This window comes from Carassius carassius, chromosome 10 (genome assembly GCF_963082965.1).
Source record: "Carassius carassius chromosome 10, fCarCar2.1, whole genome shotgun sequence".
NCBI lineage: Eukaryota > Metazoa > Chordata > Actinopteri > Cypriniformes > Cyprinidae > Carassius > Carassius carassius.
In genome coordinates this window covers 17,328,916-17,347,351 of record NC_081764.1, presented here as the reverse complement: position 1 = coordinate 17,347,351, position 18,436 = coordinate 17,328,916, and the positions used below count along the sequence as shown (strand labels likewise).

Here is an 18,436-nt window from a genome sequence, read left to right as displayed (position 1 = left end):
CAATAGTTTCTATTATTTGTCCTGGGACAACCTGACTGAATACTACTGAATGGAGTGTTGACAAACAGAGGGTTTGTATTACGTTTAGCTGGTACAGTAAGTGACATAAAGGACTAGCGCTGTAAAATGTCTCGCTGATGATGAAACAGTGTAAAGTTAGTCAGAGAGCATGTTTACAGCGCGTAGCTCAGAAACTGGAGTTCTATGATTGAGCACCTTTGCCCCTTTAAAGGGCTGAGGGTGAGATGTTGGTACAGGAAGGAGTCAGTGAGGAATAGAAATGTTATTTTGATGTTGAGGCAGCTGAATTGGCTTGTACAGTATGTGCTGTCCTCTTCCAGAGTTGGTTAAAGCATGTCTTGTAGGTCATTATTAAGTGACTGTTACTGTTTAGGGGATTTTTAAGTTCTTCTTGATCTCACGGCATCGATTTTCGTTCAATCTGAAAACTAATCCGATATTTATTTTAAAGTGAAGACTGACCAAAAAACATTCGCTAACCAAACTAAATGTAATTTTTAAATGATGTATTCACAAATGTCACTCATTTTGATATTCGGGATACTTGACAGATAATAAGCTCAAGTCTAAACTAACCCCCATATGGGGGAAGAGGGTCATCCACAGTCTAATATTGCACTTTTCTCTTGGTTTCTGCCATTTACGCGCAGGGAAGAGGAAATGGTTCTGGTAAAGTTCAAGTTTTGTCAAAGTTGAAGTTAAAACAAAACGGTCAGCCACTAAATCCAACATTTAAACTGGGATCAATGGCCTAAAACTGCTTGTTCCCCTATTATATTGTATATGAGATTGTCTTTTTCTTTAAAAAAAAAAAAAAGCATATTAATAGTTCATTCACTACGATCTATTAATCAACAAACATTTTTTTTTTCACTATAAATGTTAAGGTCTCGTTTTGTTGGAAGGCCAGTTGAGTTATTTGTTTCAGTAGCATGATGAAGCTCCAGTGTTTTGTTTACTTATCTGCTTCACTTTATGAAGAAGATCTGTACGACATCTGATTTGGGAGACCTTTTTTTGCCTCTTTTTGGATTATTGGTTGTATTTATAAGGCTTTTGGCTTTGTCCGTTCAACATGCTGTACAGGGTCCAACCAAAGACCTGAAGAAGGTTGGTCAGAGTTAGTCGGCCACACATTAAGCAGTGTTGCTTTGTGTATTCATAACAATAAACTGTATGCAGCTATCATCTCGACATGAGCTCAGCTAGTCTGATGTGTTCACTAATGCACTGTTTGGGCTTATGGTCTCCACCCATTTTTGTACATTTTATGGTGCAAGGACTGGAATCATTTTCTTCCTCGTTTTCTGTATCTGGCAATAAGAAGGATGGATGAAGGGTTCTTTTCCATCCTGGATTGCTAAGCATGAGAAAAGGGAGTTTACTCAAAGACCTCAGTTTCCTGTCTCATTCAGAGGCGTTAAACTGAGTTTTGATGAAATCACTTTTTCCAGCTTTACTATTTATTTTGTGTAGCATGCTGCTGCTGCTGAGGCGTTGCTCCTGTACACACTGCATATAGCACGTTTCATGTTATGACACTGAAGGGATATCAAATAAAACAGAACTGTGTAAACGTTTAATTATCATCTTTTTGTCGCATTAAATGGTTAGTTCACACAAAAATAAAAATTGTTAAGAGTTACTCACCCTGTATGAGACGAGTTTGTTCATCTTTAAAACACAAATGAACATATTTTAATGAAAGCTGAGAGATTTCTGTTGCTCTATTGAAAGATCATTACACCAAAACTTTAACACTCATAAATTAATGGAGAAAAAAAAAACCTAAAACATCCATATGAATTGACTGGTTTAATCCAAGTCCTATTTCAATTATAAGGAACAATTTATTAAATATTCACTGAAAAACGTATTTGTTTATTGCCAAGGCAAACTATCTCATCTAATGCTAAAATTTACTTTTCAATAATTACATTTTTATAAGAAACTAAAAGGATAAAATGACAACAAAAATTATTAACATTTTAAAACTGAAAATATAGAAATAAAAGCAAAATCTAAATATTATTCATAAATAATACTAAAATAACCCTGCTTTCTAGATTTTACAATAAAAACCGATTTAATTTAGGCTTTTATTCACATATAAACACTGATCAACACACACACATAGAGCACATCAAATATAGTAAGCAAACTGCAACATGTAATTTAGCAATATAAAACAATTGTGTCTCTTAAAAAAGAAAAGGTTTTCTTTACAATTCTTTATGAACTTTTTAGAGCGTCAAACTTTCGGTTCCGTGGATTTATAACGAAGGGCCAGAATTCTTTTAGATTTGTGTTTCAAAGCTGAACAGAAGTCTTATGGGTTTGGAATGACACGGGGGTAAATAAATGACAGAATTTTCATTTTTGGCTGAACAATCCTTTTAAGCCTTTTCCTGCATTTCACCCTGTCATTTATGTCCTAAATGCAAACTTTAGAAATAAACACTTTTTACACTAGTTTATTTACAGCTCAATGTACTTTTTAATTTAATGGAATACACATAAACTTGCTTTGCCATTTCATATTTCACATTTGATTTAGACATTTCAAAACTATAAAGTAAACTGTAAGAAAACATCTAATACAAGCTGTAATGGAAAGATTGGAGGTGTTCATGAAGGGATCGGGACGGTCTTTCCATCGGACGGAGCTGAACAGCAGTCAGTCAGACATCATCGTTTTGAAGGCATGCTGTTTCTTTTGAGTGTAAACCTGCAGAGTTGAGACACAGGAAGTCTCAAAGTTCACTCTGCATGCAAGTGCCATGGTGCAGGACAATATCTTACAGCATTGAATCAGCATGACCTGAAAAACTGCCATAATCAGAAAATGACATCAAATACAATTAGATACTGTGTGTACATACACATAGACGAGACTGTATATTAACTATAAGACCTGTTTACCTGCAGACTCTCTCCATAATGTTTTTGAGCAAACGGTCTGAGATTCCAGGGCTGGACTCCTCTGCGAGGCTAAATGCGTTTTCCAGCTCCTCCAGAGCACACACAGCGCTCCCGCTAACACGCCGCTTCTCCTTCAGCTGCAAACACAACATAATCCACGAGTTGTGACTTGACGTTGAAGCAGGAGGTCAAGGCTCACTTACATAAATGTACATTTTTGAATTAAAAAAAAAAATTAAAACCGTTTTGTAGGGTTTTTTTTTTTTTTTTTTTACCTCTCTGAAGATGGGTGATATGAACGTTGTTAGGGACGGTGACTTTGGCTGCCTCTTCACAACATCTGATGTCTGTTAGAAAAGAAAAAAAAAAACGGTGAAGTCCAAATGAACTTGCAAAGTCAGAAAAGAAACTGATCATATTCACTACAAAATTCGTGTTACTGGACCTCAGTGCTGCCTTGTAAGACTGAACATGATTTGAAACTAAAAATATTCCAAATGAAATTTATATTTCAATATATATTTAAGTGCGTTTAGTTGACTAAAGAAAAATCTTCCGGGCAGCCTTAATAAAAATAGTATTAAACATGGGCAGATCTGTTCCCTTTCACACCTAAGATCAGAGGCAGCTCTTTAATTCATTTCCTGCGATTGTGATTCCTGTGTAGATAAATATGCTACCTCTATAAAAATACTGTTTAAACACCCTTTATGCTATCTATATAATACAGATTCTGCTTTTATGTTGCTTTTGTTCTGCAAAGGCTTCAGAACACATTTTTACCTTACTGTCTAAATGGGTGAAACCTCTCTGTAACTTGTTCATGGAAGTGGGCCGTACAGTGGGGAAGGTCCACACGGGACACTGGTCTCTGTCATCCCCCTCCCCATCCCTAATTGTAAAACACACAGAGTACACATACTGGTTACAGATTTCACAAGTTTGCAGATTCTCTAGGAATGTAAAGCGGACACATACATGTCAGAGTCATCCGAGCTCGACTCGTCCCCGTGGCCCTCTGACTTCCAGTGGCGATATCGATCGATGAGCTCTGCCAGGTACGAGGTTTTCTTGTTGTAGCGGGTGATGAACTTGTGCTTCAGAAGCTCTTTGGCTGTCGGTCTCTGTTGGATGCAAACAGCACGTCACAAAAAGTAAAAGCAGTTTACCTCATGTTTTAAAACTGAATCAGCCAGTTTATACTAAAGGCATCAGTGGCATCTTACAGTTTTAATAGAATTTCTTATATTCTAATTCAATCCTATGTAATAATTTGTAATTATTTTTATATTATTTTATATTATATGGCATTAACTGATAAACGAGATTAAAATTCGGTAACACTTTATTTTAAAGACCAATTCTCACTATTAACTATGCCTCGATAAAGTCCTAATTTGCTGCTTATTAATAGTATGGTAGTTGTTAAATTTAGGTATGGGGTTTATTTAAGACATCCAAAATATGTAGATTGAAACATTAATATGGGCAGGCTTTGTTGTGAAAACCTGGCAACCCTGATCTGAACGCACATGCTGGATATATACTACTAAACAATGGAGCACCTTTTTTCTTTTTTTGCACAGCCATAATATATGTGTGTGTGTGTGTGTGTGTATATATATATATATATATATATATATATATATATATATACTTAAATGAAGGTATTGAAAAAGAGAGGTACTAACAAATCGTGGATCTTTATTGAGACAAGCTTCAACAAAGTCCTTAAAGGCTTTGCTGTATGACCCCTCCAGTGTGGGTGGGTTATTTTTAGGGATGAGGAACAAGACTCTCATGGGGTGAAGTTCTGAGTTGGGTGGCTCTCCTTTAGCCAGTTCGATGGCTGTGATACCCAATGACCAGATGTCAGCCTAAGACAGAGAGAAGGTAAAAGGGTGAAAAATGGGGGTGAGTAGTTGTGCCATCTGTCTGTCCCTGAATATTTAATTGAGTTTATTTTCATCATGCAACAGAAGCAGTCTTGACCAGTTAACAGATGTTCACATGGAGAACTTAAACATGATACCTGTCAGCTAAATGACAAGCGAGACAAGGAAGAACTTGTACCTTGAAGTCATATGCAGACTGTTTAATGACCTCTGGTGCCATCCAAAATGGAGTTCCTACAAATGTGTTTCTCTTAATTTGTGTGTCTGTTAACTGGCCGGCCACTCCAAAGTCTGCCAGCTTGACTTGTCCATGTTCAGATAGTAACACATTGGCCGCTGTAAGCAAAAAGTAGAGTTATTAATGTAAGGCACTTCACAGGACTAAAATGAACTAAACAGAGGTACGTTTTGCATCCAGACCCTTGATATCTCTGTGAATCTTCCTCTCTGAGTGGAGGTAGACGAGTCCTTTCAGTATTTCTCTGAGAATGATGGCGATATATGCTTCTTCCAGAGGTCCCGGCCTTAGCTGTGCACAAACACATTAGAGGATGTTAAAGACAGTGATATTTCCTGTGCCATTGACCTTTTTCCAGAGGATTTTTTCTCTCTTTTTTCCACAAAGTAATTTTCCTTTGAAGGGAAGGGAAGAATAAGTTATTCCTCACTTTAAGGAAACCCACAAACATGCTGAAAAGACCAACTCACCAGGTCTAGAGCCGATCCACCTCCCAAATATTCCATGATTATCCATAATTTAGAGCCCTGAGACACACAACACACCAGAAAATGGAACTATAAATGGAACTGACGTTCTCGAAAACGGAACAGTTCAGCAAAGCATGACCCCATTTATGGTGCACTTTTATACTTTTAGAAATTTTAGACTGTTATTTTAGCATTATTTATATACTACTATAGTATATGTTATTACATTTTTAATTAGCTTTTATTTATTTTTTCCCATTTTCAGTTCTCAATTTAATTGGAAGCTTTAGTAATGTTATGTGTGTTTGTCATTTTTTATTAGTCTTTACATTTATATTAGTCTAATATCAATTTACCTGCAGTCTGTATATAGTGCATTATAAAAGCATTGCATGAGCTCAAATAATTGTAACCAGTTAGAATTCATCATAAAATATCTGATCCGTTCACTGTTACACCTTTAGAAATTATAATGCACTAAAACAAGACAAACCTTTAAATATTATAATCCATTTTAAACTATTGTTTATTTATAAAAAGGTATAAATGCATTACATTATACATTATCAATACCTTTATAAGGCGTTATACATAAAGGCTTTATGTAAGGTATTATTACGGTTTATTTTATTCCATATAGCTTTTATTTCCATTTTAGTACTCCAAAGTAAACTTATTCCACTTAACATTATTTTTAACTTTATTTCAGCTACTGAAATATAAATATATTATATCAATGTCATTGTAAAGTGTTACCAGGAAGTCATTTTTTTTTGTTTTGTTTTGTTAAGGATGCCGTCTGGGAAATCTATTCCTTTAAAAAAGCACAAATATAATGCAATATAATAAGTGCTGTGCATGAAAGAAAGAAATCTCCACAAACCGTCAAGTAGGAGCCGTAGTATTTGGTGACGTAAGGGCTGTCACACTGGCTGAGCACCGTGATCTCCTGCTGGATGTCTTCAATCTCATCCTCTGCCTCCTCCAAGTCAATAATCTTAATGGCCAGCACTTCTTTCGTGCGGTTGTTTATGCCCTTGTATACCTCTCCAAAAGAGCCTTTACCAATTCGTTCCAACTTAGTGAAGTACTCCTCAGGATTCAAACATGAGTTCTAAAGGAAAAACAAGAAAGATGTAAAAATTCTTACCAGATATCGATGACAAGATCCAATATTGTGTGTTTTCTTTACACCCGAGATGGACGTGTTGTCCTTTTATTCAAGCAACAGATCAACAAATGCAGGAAGATCTACCCAATCATCACTCCACTGAAGGTCTGGAGAAGATGAGAACCTATAAAGAGAACTGTGCGCAATCCCATGTAGGTTTTTAAGCAGTTTTTTCATTTTTCTTCCGCCTTTCCACTGGGAAAGCACTAGGAGCATCTGCTTTCTTGTTCAGTACAGCATAAAGATAAATTGTAGACAATCCATCTGGAAGTGGCACTGTTTTATCAAAACAACAACAAGCTCTTTTGACGACAAGATTCAAAGTTCAGGAGATAAGTCTTCCTCTTGGTATCAGCTAAACATCTGATTTCAGCATTCGTCACACTTTTATTGCACCTTTTTAAAACATTGAGCAATCAAAACGCAGACCTTTACAGGTCCGCCCATTGGATTCTCTATAAAATGAGATCAACAGGATATATTTAACACTTCTCAGAAACTGGCCAGCTGCACCTTTCTTCAAAAGACACTCCGAAGTTCAACCCTCATCAAAACATGATTCACTGCAGTTATCATACTGATCAACAAAATGTGCACGTGTGCAACATAACAAAAACCTGTTAAACTATAAACAGATGGCATCCATTATCATCTGGATCGATATAAAATAACCACACTGTCTCATATTTAACATAACTACAGCTCTACACTGGGATTTCCTCTTTTTTCTCTTTTTATTATGGTGTTGTCAAAAAGTGTATATTCTCAATAAAAAAATAAAAAAGGTGGAAAATTTCCAGACAATTTCGGAAACATTCCATGATTTATTTTGGAATATGCCAGGGATTTTTTTGGGAATGTTACAGAAATGTTCCACCCCTTTGCAACCCTATGCACAATACAAAAAATGTTGACCATCAGACATTATATGTTCATTTTCCATGGGCTTTGCCATTTTTGCAACCCTGTCACCAACATTTTAGATATTCTGCAAAGCTCTAGCAATAAAAGTTAAATAAATGTCAAAATTAAAAGGACATTAAAAAAAATGTTAGTGGTTTAAAGGGTTCTGATTCTGATATCATGGGCGATACAGGGAGTATCGTGTGGTAGCAGGATTGTGCAAAATGTGGGGACAGTTAAATAATGGTCATTATCAGTAACTATACCATTATTAGTTAAATATAAGATTTTAGTGACTATATGATTATAAAAATGACAATAGTTTTAATTAGACAGGCCAAAATACCCTGTTTCAAAATCAAAATTCTAGATAGGAACTGAAATTTGAATACTTTTCATAAATCATAGTGCCCATCATATCAGTTTTCAACCATAAATAAAATAAGACTATTAATAAAGAAATAATAATAATTATAGAAATTATGATTTTACCCACATTTTAAATTTCAATGCACCCCTAGTTGTAATGTGTGCCAAACATTTTTTTAAGAAAGATACTGTATTTTCTTTATTTACCTGGTATTTTTTCCAAGAGGAACATCATATAAGCATTACCTACACTTTAGTGCACAATAGGTAAATGTCACACTTTGAAATTTTCGAAGTTGTAAATAAATCAACGATTATGGGAGAATGTTTAACAAGAAAACACTGTAAACTGACAATTACAAAGAAACTACAAGTCATTTCCAAGTGAAAATTGTTTAGCTATTTGAATCCCACACCATTTTTTTTCTCAGTGTAACTACGTGTACTCGTTATATTATAATATTTAGTGGAATAGTCTGTTATGACAAAACTTTAATATAGTACAAATACACTGTAATGTTAAATTCAATCATCAAGCAAAAAGAAAAATTATTAACTGTAATGTCTCAGTTATGAAAGCGATGCCTGGAGCCTGGAGGGCTTCAGGTGTCATCTTCATCTCTCTGGATTACCTGGTTCCGAATGTTCTGAAGGTGTGCCATGTCCAGCTTAATCCACCTCCAGCTCGGGGGTTCTCAGATGTTCCTCTTTCTCACCTTCTTGGACAGTCACCCACCCACCAAAGGAACAGCTTGTTCCCAATCCACGCCTCTCTAAATCATTCCGGTGGATCAGACTGACCAGCGCTATAGTTTACAAGGATTTTAATATGTAATCCTGTCCATACATAAGAGCAGACACTCGGTCTTTGATGTGGATGTTTACAGTTTATGCTCTGTACAGGAGCCTGCGAGACTCCCTCTATGCAATCCCGCTAATTTGACTAAGAGAGAGGATTTATGTTCAGCGCATGCGTGACAATCTCCTTCAAAGCCCAAAGGCTGCTGGGAATCGTAGTTTTTCACTCATCGAGAAGTTTTTTCTTTGCAAACTTGGCTGTGTTTACATAGAGGTTGTGCAACAAAGAAATTTTTTAGAGATTTACAATTTAGGTAAGTGAGTATCTTTTTGTAAATCTTTAACATGTCTTTAACATCTTTAACCGTCCCGGGCCGGCAGGAATTGTGGGTGGGGGGAGTGCATGTACAGTTCTCTCTCCACCCTCAATACCACGACTGAAGTGCCCTTGAGCAAGGCACCGAACCCCCAACTGCTCCCCGGGCGCCGCAGCATAAATGGCTGCCCACTGCTCCGGGTGTGTGCTCACAGTGTGTGTGTGTGTGTGTTCACTGCTCTGTGTGTGTGTGCACTTCGGATGGGTTAAATGCAGAGCACAAATTCTGAGTATGGGTCACCATACTTGGCCGAATGTCACTTCACTTCTTCTTCTTAAAAACATTAACATTTTTACTTAGCTTAAACATTTCCTATTTATCATACAATAGATGGACATTTTAAGTGATTTTTTGGTTTATTCCCCTAAACCTCACTCACACAAAACTTGAATTAAAACAATATTTAATTTCTTTAATTAATTGGAAAAACAACTGCAATGTAGGCTACGTGATAGCAATTTTTTACCTGCTTTGCTTTGTTCTAAATCAAGATTATGATCTCACTAACATTTTCTTAGTGGTCACAGTGGTTAGTTATTATTCCGTCAAATTATCTTCTAGGGACAGTTCCAATATTTCAATATTGTTTAGTTTCAGTTTTGGTCACCTTAAATAGTTTTCTTTTTGTTTTATATTTTGTATAATAGCTTCATATCATTTTTCACACTTGTTTTTCTTTGAATGTTTATAAAATAAATTATCTAATTGACAAAATGCCTTTGTAGGCTAGACATCACATCCATAGACATTTTAAATCGGATTCTGAGTATGCAATCTTGAAACATTTTTAATATGCAAAATGTCCTTCATACTGGCTTAACATGCTTGTTTTGTTGCCATAATTAAGTGCTCTGTTGGTGCTTATATTGAGTTCAAGGTAATTATAGTTTAGATGTTTTTCTAAGAGAACATTTTCTAACCCAAAGCCTTAACTGGTCTTTGTGGTCAGATATTTATTTATAAGTCATTATTATAATAATTATATTTTTTTCTGGCAGAAGTTGTAAAGCATACTTAATGCATTAGTCCTCAAACAGGAAGCAGCTTCCCCTCACAGCAAGATTACTTGTGTGGAATCTTTTTTATGATTCTGAGTCTTTTATCAGTGTTTTTCTGATAATTGATTTTTAATCCACAAACATTTAAAGATATAATTTATTTCCAGATCACAATCAGCTATGGATGTTCCTGTTACAGCTGTCAAACTGACAGCTGCATTATTAGAGAAATGGTGAATCAAATAAATAATTTTGTGGTACTAAGGAAATTGTTATGGTTTTTGCGTAGCTTCCTCCTTTTCCCTGAAGGGAGCAGTATAGTACAAAAATATTGTCCGAAGCCAAGATAAATTTATTTACATTTATATCAGGGTTCAAAGTAATTGTCGATTTGTAAACTTACAAGATTGTATTTGTATCTATAATGTTATCCTATCTCAATTTTGATTATAAAAGCCACATATGAAGAAAAAAAAGTAACTACGAGAAGTTATGATGGGCATGCAGAGGCATGTAGGGATTCCGCAGACAAATATTATTCCTCAGAGGTGTGGTGTGTTACAACTTTCTGAAGATATCTGCTCTCTACAGTGTCTCATTCACTGGAAATGAATGAAATGTAAACTGCAGCAGCATGGCCTCCATTTGTCTGTATTCAGTATTGAGTTGCATTTTAACAAGATAAACTGTCACAAGCTATTTTAAATAGGCCTTATAATCAGATTGAACATTTTAGTTTTTAAATTGGGATACAGAGGAAGCTTCAAATGTGGTAAAAAAAAAAGGAACTGTAAAGTAGTGTGCAACTGCTTTCAACTCATTATGTTCCCTTGCTGAACAGAACTGCCTGGTTGATCTCGTTCTATAGCCTACTCTTTGTTCTTTATTGTCCCTGTTTTTGAGGAAGTTCACTGTATTGTGCTTGAATAAGCTTTTTGTAAAATTGTATTCCATTATTAAATCAGTTATTCAGCAATGGACACTTGGTATGTGCAGCATATTCCAAGGAATCACTAGACATGTCAAAACAAATCTTGGGGTTTAATGTGTGCGCATGTTTCTTTGGGAAAGCAGATGTTTTTTTTAGCTGGGTGGCTCTAATGAATTCTAACTAATACAAAAACAGTCAAGACTTGCAAAACAACTCTATCAACGATGGTGGGTGGGACTGGAGCAACAACATGACCCTTTTTTGTTCAACAGCTGCACCTTTAAATTCATTTTACAAACATTTTATTCACAAAACTGTTCTTGTTATAAGAGAATGCAGTGAGTTTGCGGCTGAAAAAAGCACACTTGACTAAAACATATGTTGTTATATTGTAGTCCATTGTTTTGTATTAAATTATAGTTTTGCAATTTACATGATTCAAATGAGTGACAATATTAGATAGATACACTTACTTATTTATTTATATATATTTTTAACAGGTAGGCCTAGCCTATTTAAAATTTTACATCACACTGTGTTGTCATAGACCTAAACACCCAAAATATACCCTGATACCATTTTTATCTCAGACATTATTTTCATTAAAGACGAGACAGACAGACTAAATCAATGGATAGAATGTCCTGGTAATGAGCTCCCAGTACATTTTCTGTTATTTTATATCTTACAATGAAGATGGATAGATCTCTTTAATTCTATCTATCTATCTAAACACTGGCTCATCTAGAAGGGCGGATATGAAACCACAACAGAGCTGATTATCTCCGCCTTAACGGAGAGCTTTTCCATAGAAGGAGACTTGATGCGTGCAGCCCATCCAAACACAGCGAAGACCGCGCTGCCTCTCAGCCTCCCGACTGCACTTTAATCTCACCCTCACAGACTGCACCTCCGATGTCGTTGAAAGTGTCTCTATTTGAGACTTTTGGGGGATTTAAATGACTTGCGAGAAACCGCACAAGCAATTGATCACTGACTCTCTGCTCTTTTGTCCGCTTTAATAGGTTCACGTTCAATCCGACAGAAGATGAGAGCGAGTCTTTTCTACTGATGCAGTAAAACACACGAGTTTTCTTCTTTATGCAGATCGTTTAATGCGCCATCAGACTTTGGAAACAGAAGAAGGAGGAGAAGGATCAGTTCCGTACACGACGATAAAGGTGGAGGTTGTCAGCTGATTGGAATCGATCTCTCTCTCTCCACTCATGAAGGGCATGGAGATGTTGCGCCGCTCCTCAGTGTTTGCGGCTGAAGTCCTGGAGGTGTTTGACCGCTCTCCCACGGATAAGGAGCTCGTGTCTCAGTCTAAAGTCTTGTGTAAGGATTACATTCATTCCAGACTTCATCGGGCTGAAATCGGATTGTCTAAACCAGAGCAGGGATCTGGAGGAACACTGGCTGAGGTGTCTTCAGTTCTTCTGTGGTTGGGTAAGACATCTGACGTTTCACATGTAGGCTATACATTCATGATTATGATTATGGGGGTTTGCCAAGGTGTTATGTACTATAGTGAAGTGAACACACACGTGTTTGTGTGTGTGTGTGTGTGTGTGTGTGTATGTAGAAGAGCTAGTAACTAGAGGATAAGCTGTATACTTATCTACAGTAGCCTATCTGTTTCAATTGTGGTTTGCTATATAGAGGTTATAGTGGATTTGTCTTAAGAGCTAATACTGCACAGAACTTCCTGTCGGTTTCATTTTTTTCTTGAGCCGTGCTTGTCCGGTTAATACCAAAAATAAAATAAAAACAAATACAGAAATAAAATGGGGCATTCATGAATGTTCTGTGAACTTTCAGAAATAAAAATAAACATGTTTCTCAGCTTCCTCAAAGCCAAACCATACAAGTGCTTTGCCTTTTGCACCATGTTGAACCATCTTCCACATTCCTTTCTTTCTTCCTTTCATGAGATTGGATGTGTAATGGCTATGATAGCGTTTCATCTCACATCATCTGTTGATCAGACACACTACAAGTGGCTTAACATGTACCACATGACTATCCTGAGTGACTCTCATCTGTCATTCTTCTGTAAGAACCTGTTTTCTCCTAAAAGAGAAAGCACAAGAATTTTAATCTGAGACAATTGTGTAACTGTGGGGAGCTGCTTTTTATGGACAAAGCATGCAAACACGCAGATCATTATCACAAGAATGACTGAGGGTTTCCCACCCGTATTTAACTAGGTTAATCCTGTACTGTCCTGCAAGCCCTGTACTCCTTGCACCTCACCCACCTGAATCACTTAAGACAGATGATTCATGTGTGTGAGACATAACTCAACACATAGCCAGACTTATTTAAAGGAATAGTTCACCCAAAAAATGACAATTTTGGGAAAATTCACCATCGAAGATGTAGATGAGTTTTTTTTTCACTGGAACAGATTTGGAGAAATTTAGCAATGCATTACTTGGTTTAAAGTTAAAATGCATTGATGGATTTGTTTCCTACAAACAAGCTTTTTGCTTCACAGTACATCAATTGATGGACTATAGTCATGTGGATTACTTATTGTGGTGCTTTTATCAGCTGTTTGAACTCTCATTTAACTTGTCAGCAAATGTTCATTTTGGCCAAACTATTCCTGACAGTTTCATAATTATTATATATTTATGCAATATACAGTAAAAGCAGAACAAAAGTTTACATCCCTTGATTTGCTTCTGAAATGAAAGTATATAAACAGTGGTATTAATAGCAGGCTAGATTGCAGTAATTGTCACTGTGTCAAGCTTCTCTGAATTAGTGATTTTATTCAATAAGACTCTAGACAGTTTCTTCCTGTGAGAAGAAAGCCGATCATTTCAGCCGAGGGAAACTAAAAACACATTTATCTCTCTGTCTCCTAGGTGATGAGCTGGAGTACCTGCGACCCAATGTGTACTGCAACGTAGCAAGACAGCTCAACATCTCGATTTCTTCTGAGAGTATAGTCTCTGATGCCTTTTTGGCTGTCGCTGCAGAAATCTTCTCTACAGGTTGGACAGTGCCTTGTCTCAATATTCATTTAGTACAGAAAACGGTGCATCTGGTTCTAGAGAAGTTGTCCATCCTTGCAGTTAAGCAGTAGCAAATACTCACACTAAAACAGAGGATCATTTATTCTGCGAAAACAATATAAAACCTGGTTTATTTATTCTTAATATGATGTTTTTGTTCAGTTGCTGAATAAAGAATGTATATTTACAGTACCATAAAGGGACAATTCACCCAAAAATGAAAATTCTGAAAAGTACCATAAAATATGGATTTTTCTTGAAAGGAAACAGTGTCTGGGCACCATGGAAGTTCTCATTCCCTCTGCAGCATACTGTACATTGCTCAAATTTAGCACAAACCCCTGGGATTCAGCTTAGTTCATATGACTGCAACCCTATTTGACCTCCCAGATTTACGGCAGGGTTTAGTAAATCATGTTCTTTTTTTTAACATGCACAGCTCTTAAGATGTGCTGTAACATGTTCACCTAATGTGTTAAAGCATAACTGCTCATGTCAGTCAAAACAGTGCATCAAAAGACACAAAAGTGCTGCACCCAGTGATAACCTTGCACCTCCCGTCTGTCCTCATACCTGTCCTGAAGCAGTGCAGCTGAATTGGTAATTGGTGTTCACTTTATTATAATTTTTTTAAACCCTCTGTTCACTTTTTCATATTACTGTGCAACTATATAGTTAGTGTTTTTTTTCTTTACTGTGAATATTTCTAACACAATTTAAATAATGGTGCAATTTTTAAAGGGGTTGTGATCCGTGAACTGAGATATCAGTTCCTACCGTAAATATATAAAAACTTAAGTTTAGATTGTAATATACATTGCTAAGAATTCGTTTTGACAGCATCAAAGACAATTTTCTCAGTATTTAGATTTTTTTGCACCCTCAGATTCCAGATTTTTTAAATAGTTGTATCTCAGAAAAATATTGTCAGATCCTAATAAACCATACATCAATGGAAAGCTTGTTTATTCAGCTTTGATTAGATGACACTTAGATTGACACTTACGACTGGTTTTGTGGTCCAAGGTCACACACACACACACACACACACACACACACAGACACACACACATATATATATATATATATATATATATATATATATATATATATATATATATATATATATATATATATATATATATATAGATAGATATCGTTTTATTTTTCTATTGTGCTTGTCTTTCTGAGTGACACTAGCTGACAGCTTGCCTGCGAGTTATATAACAATGGTTGAGGGATTATCAGGTATTGTGTTGAGTGTTTATGATTTTCATACACGCTTTCACCAATACACACACATACAGTAGTGACGGTGTACAGTATATGCTGTCAGTAGAAATATGTGATTTGATTATGCTTATAATGCAGTTGTCGGCTCTGCTACCTGCATTAGCTAGGACACTTTACCTCTTTGTGGAGCCAACAATATTTAAATTGGTTAAAACAGGCAACACAGGAGATTAAATGGTACATGATCTTGCAATGTAGAATTTTAAATATTCTAAATATCCATGGACAAGGACAGACTTTCAGTTGGATTATATTGGTGTCCATCTTTGTCTCTCTACAGGTGTAACATGGGGGAAGATTGTGTCTCTGTATGCCGTGGCCGGAGCTCTGGCTGTGGACTGTGTTCGGCAAGGGCATCCAGCGATGGTGCACACCATTGTCGACTGCATGGGCGAGTTTGTTCGCAAGAGCCTAGTGTCATGGTTAAAGAGGAGAGGAGGCTGGGTAAGCAGTAAATCCATTAGTACAATACAATCAATTAACAATTGAAAAAAAAAAAGCAGAAGAGAGATTGTCATACAGGTTTGGAACATCATGAGGCTGACTAAATGATGGCAGAATCTTCATTTTTGGGTGATACTTCTGGATGCAATTGCAATTTTTACTTTAAATGAAATTACCTTTTGTGCTGTGTGTTTATAGATCTAAGGCCCAGAAAGTACACAGACTTCTGCCCTTTCGTCTTTTTCCAGTATTTAGACAGAACATGCGCTGTTCATGCAGCTTATGATCAATCTCTCAGAAACACGGCACAGATCAGTGATCCTGTTGAATGAGGAGCTGTGCTAGTATGTGTGGCTGTTTCAGCAGGGCATGTCTGTGGTGTCTGTGCTCATTAGACTGTCTCTTTTCAGGCAGATTCAACATGCACTTATAATAGGCCCATATGCAATTCATACAGGCCTCACAACTTCCCTCAAAGTTATCTACATCTGTTTTTGGGACTTTGTAGATAATAACCTTTTGAGACCCAATAATCAAACAAAGAAATACTGGGGTAAATTAATATATTATATTATTATGTTATATAATGGTGGTTAAAAATTTGAAATATATCAGATGTTTTTTATTTATTTGTTTATTTTCAGCAAGGCTGCAGAAATAAAAGGAAAACAATTTAAATAACTATTTTCTAACTTAATGATATTTATTCCTGCGATGGCAAAGCTAAATTTTCGGCACCCATCAGTATCACATGATCCTTCAGAAATCATTCTAAAATGCTGATTCGGTGCTAAATGATTAGAAATTGTTATTGGTACTCAATTATTAATAATTGTTTTTATTGTCAATGTTGAAACCAGTTTTTTTCTGCTTAATATGGTTTTCATGATAAATATTTTAAGGATTATGTGATAACTAGAACATTAGAAAGAACTGTATTTTAAAATAGAAATCTTTTGAACATTATAAATGTCTTTACTGTCACTTTTTATCAGTCTAATGCATCCTTGCTGAATATAACCATTATTTATTTTTCTTTCTTTAGTTTCCACAAAAGATTTTAAGCAGCAATAACAAAATTCAACATTAACATCAATAAGAAATGTTTCTTGAGCACCAAATAATTTTATATAGAATGATTCTAAGGGATCATGTGACACAAAACATATGAAAATAGGAAAATAAATATTTTAAACTGTAATACAATTTAACAAAACTACTGTTTTTACCGGGTTTTTTTTATTTTCTTAAAAAAAAAAAATTAAGACCTATTTTACAAACAAAATGGGTTTTTTTCGAACTTATAAACAGTTCTTAACGTGATTAATAAGATTTTGAAAAATGAATAATATAAGAAATATTTAATATTTTTAGAACACCGTTCTATCACAGTTAGCATAATATTATATTATCTCTCTTGTGTGGGTAAATTTGCTTCTTATAAAATTGATCCAAACAAATTTTACTTTAATCATCTGAATGCGTACTAAGCTAATTTGGAACTTGGAAAGCTGCATACTGAAATATAACATGTTTAGACTACTGAATGTTGGCTTTGGCCTAAAAGACACATAGTTGAGTGCAAACAGCAGTTGCTTTTTCCTTTTGCTATTGCCAGATGAACTCAGAAAAAAAAGTTGTATGTTTATTTGTGTAATTGGTGTTTATTTTGTTCATATTTTCTCTGTTCTTTTACAGGTGGACATTACAAAGTGTGTAGTCAATACAGATCCCAGTTTGCGTTCTCATTGGCTGGTGGCAGCTGCCTGTGCCTGTGGTCACTTCCTCAAGGCTGTGGTCTTCTACCTGCTGAGAGAAAAATAAAGAGCAGCACAAACAAGTGACGAACAGCTGGACACTCCCAAAACTGGCAGAAGGGGTTCCTAGTCAATGCTTAAGCCTTTCACTGCTCATGATGTGTTTACACTTGCACAAAGTTTGCACTTTTCCTTTAAAGGATATTCTTGCGCTCCAAGATGAAACAATATATTTAAGGCTTTGTTATGTGTTTAACCTGGGCTCTTGCACTCTTGGCATTCCTTGCTGTTTCCAATTTTATTGAACCTAATGCTGATATGTAAAACACCATGTGTGGGACAAAGCTGAGAGGAAGCTATCGTGACCTTTGTATTGAAATAGTGTTCATGTACATGAACAATGCTGCCTAGACCAACTTTTCTTGTCAGAAAGTTTCTCTGATTATTATTATATTTTTATTATATTATATTTTATTTCATTATTTCACTTTCTCAAGTGGTGTGAAAAATGGCTTGGAGTATATCTGTGTGTGAAATGGAGATCAGTATCAGGATAATATTCTTGAATTTCCCATGGAAAAACTCCAAACTACTGTATGCAAATAACTGTGGGAGAGAGCCGACAAAGTAGATTTTGGTTGACTAATAATGAAAAATAGATTTTTTCATTTCAGTTCATGCCATACTTCAAGTTTGAGCCTGCCAAATAATTTTTCTCTATTCATTTGTCATATAATTTTCGTGTAATATTTTCCCCAAATCTTATATTTGGTGTTGTTGGTGCCACCTTGAACAATTGTAAGATATTATGGAGCATCACCAT

General features: G+C 35.7%; 2 protein-coding genes across 5 annotated transcripts; one reads left to right on the top strand and one right to left on the bottom strand.

Moving 5' to 3' along the window:
- Window positions 1-2,479: 2,479 nt before the first annotated feature.
- On the bottom strand, window positions 2,480-8,950 carry LOC132151913 (serine/threonine-protein kinase 25-like). 4 transcript variants are annotated; one of them, XM_059560455.1, is made up of 11 exons: window positions 8,622-8,950; window positions 6,430-6,660; window positions 5,547-5,603; window positions 5,259-5,367; window positions 5,017-5,174; window positions 4,635-4,820; window positions 3,922-4,067; window positions 3,727-3,835; window positions 3,219-3,290; window positions 2,944-3,080; window positions 2,480-2,850 (listed from the first exon to the last, which is right to left on the bottom strand). In XM_059560455.1, the coding sequence occupies exons 1-11, from the start codon at window positions 8,649-8,651 to the stop codon at window positions 2,820-2,822; spliced, it is 1,266 nt and encodes a 421-aa protein (XP_059416438.1). In that variant the 5' UTR covers window positions 8,652-8,950; the 3' UTR covers window positions 2,480-2,819. The 4 variants fall into 4 exon arrangements, with proteins under 4 accessions (XP_059416438.1, XP_059416437.1, XP_059416436.1 ...); XM_059560454.1 differs by having other exon boundaries at window positions 2,480-2,749; XM_059560453.1 differs by lacking the exon at window positions 8,622-8,950 and adding an exon at window positions 6,802-6,957.
- A 2,986-nt stretch (window positions 8,951-11,936) lies between these two features.
- Window positions 11,937-18,064, top strand: LOC132151912 (bcl-2-related ovarian killer protein homolog A-like). The gene is made up of 4 exons (XM_059560451.1): window positions 11,937-12,542; window positions 13,970-14,098; window positions 15,693-15,856; window positions 17,555-18,064. Exons 1-4 carry the CDS (start codon window positions 12,320-12,322, stop codon window positions 17,678-17,680), a joined length of 642 nt encoding a protein of 213 aa, XP_059416434.1. The 5' UTR covers window positions 11,937-12,319; the 3' UTR covers window positions 17,681-18,064.
- The last annotated feature ends 372 nt before the right edge of the window (window positions 18,065-18,436 follow it).